Genomic DNA, 2,209 nt, shown 5'->3' on the forward strand with positions numbered 1-2,209 from the left:
AACATTATGAGTATATGGGCTTTATAAAACACACATTAGCATGAGTARGCTGAATAATTTTAAATGTTAACACAGGTTATGTTTTAGTGCACTCTAAAGCAGCAGCATCAAATGTTAGGACTAGTCAAATTTATAACCAGATTGTGGATAAGGTGCWTTTACTGGAAGTGACTGCACTAGTGCTCTCACTGCAGACGAACTGGTGTGTGTTCCTTGGTGCACATTAGTTTCCACCCTCTGCACTGCATCCTTCGGCCTGCCTCATCTGCCTAATGCTTGCCTKYATTCTCTGGTAAATTATTCACCAGRTCCCATCAGCGGYGTGAGGATTTTCAATACGTAGAATCAATGCTTTTGGTCGACATATTAGAACATACGTGGCAACAAACCTATGATGCCCAAATACAAGTACTTATACAATGTTAACCAGGATCGCAGGAGATTTAAAAAAAAGTGTGTTTTGACCTGCAAGAASTAAAAATAAACTTGCTGAAAGGTATTTTAATCAAACGCTAGCAAACATTTCGTTTTGCTTTTCAGGTGAAGGTGGGCAAAGCCGTCATCAGCTGTCCAAACTGGACATGTCACGGGACCCTGGAGGAGGGGTTGGTGGTTTCAAATCTGACCAGCGAGGAGGTGGCAAAGTACCGCTACTTTGTGGAGCTAAGCCAGTTGGATGCCAGCACCAAGCCCTGCCCCCAGTGCAACCACTTCACCTCCCTGAAGACGCACAACCCRAACCGCTCCGAGCACAAGTACAAGGTGAGATCGCACTCGTCCACTGGCGGCTGCCGTCGTGTGATGTAGCAAAGTTCTGATTTGTCGCAAGGTTGTTAWTATTGCCACATTTAAGCATGATCTACGATGGACATGCAGACTGTAATTTTTTAAAATAATACAGCTAGTCTAGCTACTTKCTTTTAAAAAAGTAGTTATCTTTAGCGCCACCTTAAATGGTCTCATATTGGCATAAAAGCCCGGTGTACTTTATAGCTAGCTAACCAGGCAGCCACAATAGATAAAASGCTAGCTAATTAGTTTGATGTTTCTGTAACCGGTGTCAGCTGGTAGTTTGTATATCACTAGCTGTGTTTCCATTSACCATGGAAATGCGCAAATTAGAATTTCGAAAACAAATTTGCTYAATGGAAACACGTCAATTTCGAAAAAATTYACGTTTTTTGACAAAATGTTTTTGCGCTAGGATGAGGTGGTATTTTGGCCGTATCGAAATTGWTGTATTTCGCAAAACTGCAATGGAAACACTTTTTTCGCATCACGGGAGTCACGTGATCAAGAACCGACTGTTTCTACTGGCCAAAAAGACAATGAAGAAGAAAACAGGAAKTTGAACTAGTAGTAAAACCACCAAAGTAGTAAAAGAAAGTATTAAACTCACCGACTACATTTTCCCAAAAACGCAGCATACGTAGCYGCTCCCAAGTATAARGGGCTTTTCGCTGGAAAGCCTCGATAAGACGCCAGCATCTCCTCTGATGGCTGATGATATGCGCTAGTGTCGTGGTAGCAACATGCTACRTGTTTACATCCATTGCTGCCATGTTTGTAATGACTTATCACGAGAACAWACGTTTTCACGCGTGACTTTAAWAGCTTTTCTTACTTAATGGAAACACCGCAATTGCGAAACTGTGTTTTTCGACATTAACAGAATATCGACAAAGTTTTGCGCACATTTGCGATGGAAACGCAGMTACTGATGATTCAAATTGTTTCCTGGAGCTTCTGGTGCATTTAATACATGTAGCCATTTCTACAGGAGGCCCATGGTGTAGAACTTGAGGCTTGAGTTTTTCTTGACAACAGTGTTAAACTTCTTGTTTGAGAAAAATAAAAAGATCGACCGTTTTCTGAGTATAAAATGAAAATAGAATAGCCATGTATTTTTATTTACTTTTCAATATCGGTTTTAAACAAATGACCAAAAGGTACACGGATTGGATTGAACAGCTTATTTTATATGACATGCTTTGTCTGGGAAGTAAAAAGTTTTATTTTTGTTTGTTTATTTATTTTTTTACACTCTTGTAAAAAAAAGGATGGTCATTTTGACTAAACTTAACAAAGTTTACCTCTAATTTCAAAACTATATACAGCGGGTAAAGTAAGTATTGAACACGTCAACATTTTTCTCAGTAAATATATTACTAGAGGTGCTAATGACATGAAATTTTCACCAGATGTCGGT

General features: G+C 39.5%; 1 protein-coding gene across 1 annotated transcript in view; it reads left to right on the forward strand.

Moving 5' to 3' along the window:
- rnf217 (ring finger protein 217) overlaps window positions 1-2,209 on the forward strand; it is a 22,947-nt gene that overhangs the window by 6,876 nt on the left and 13,862 nt on the right. The window contains exon 2 of the mRNA XM_014011917.1: window positions 541-762. Coding sequence (XP_013867371.1) covers window positions 541-762 — 222 coding nt within the window. The remainder of the gene's footprint in view (window positions 1-540; window positions 763-2,209) is intronic.

The sequence above is a fragment of the Austrofundulus limnaeus genome, unplaced genomic scaffold (assembly GCF_001266775.1).
Source record: "Austrofundulus limnaeus strain Quisiro unplaced genomic scaffold, Austrofundulus_limnaeus-1.0 Scaffold86, whole genome shotgun sequence".
NCBI lineage: Eukaryota > Metazoa > Chordata > Actinopteri > Cyprinodontiformes > Rivulidae > Austrofundulus > Austrofundulus limnaeus.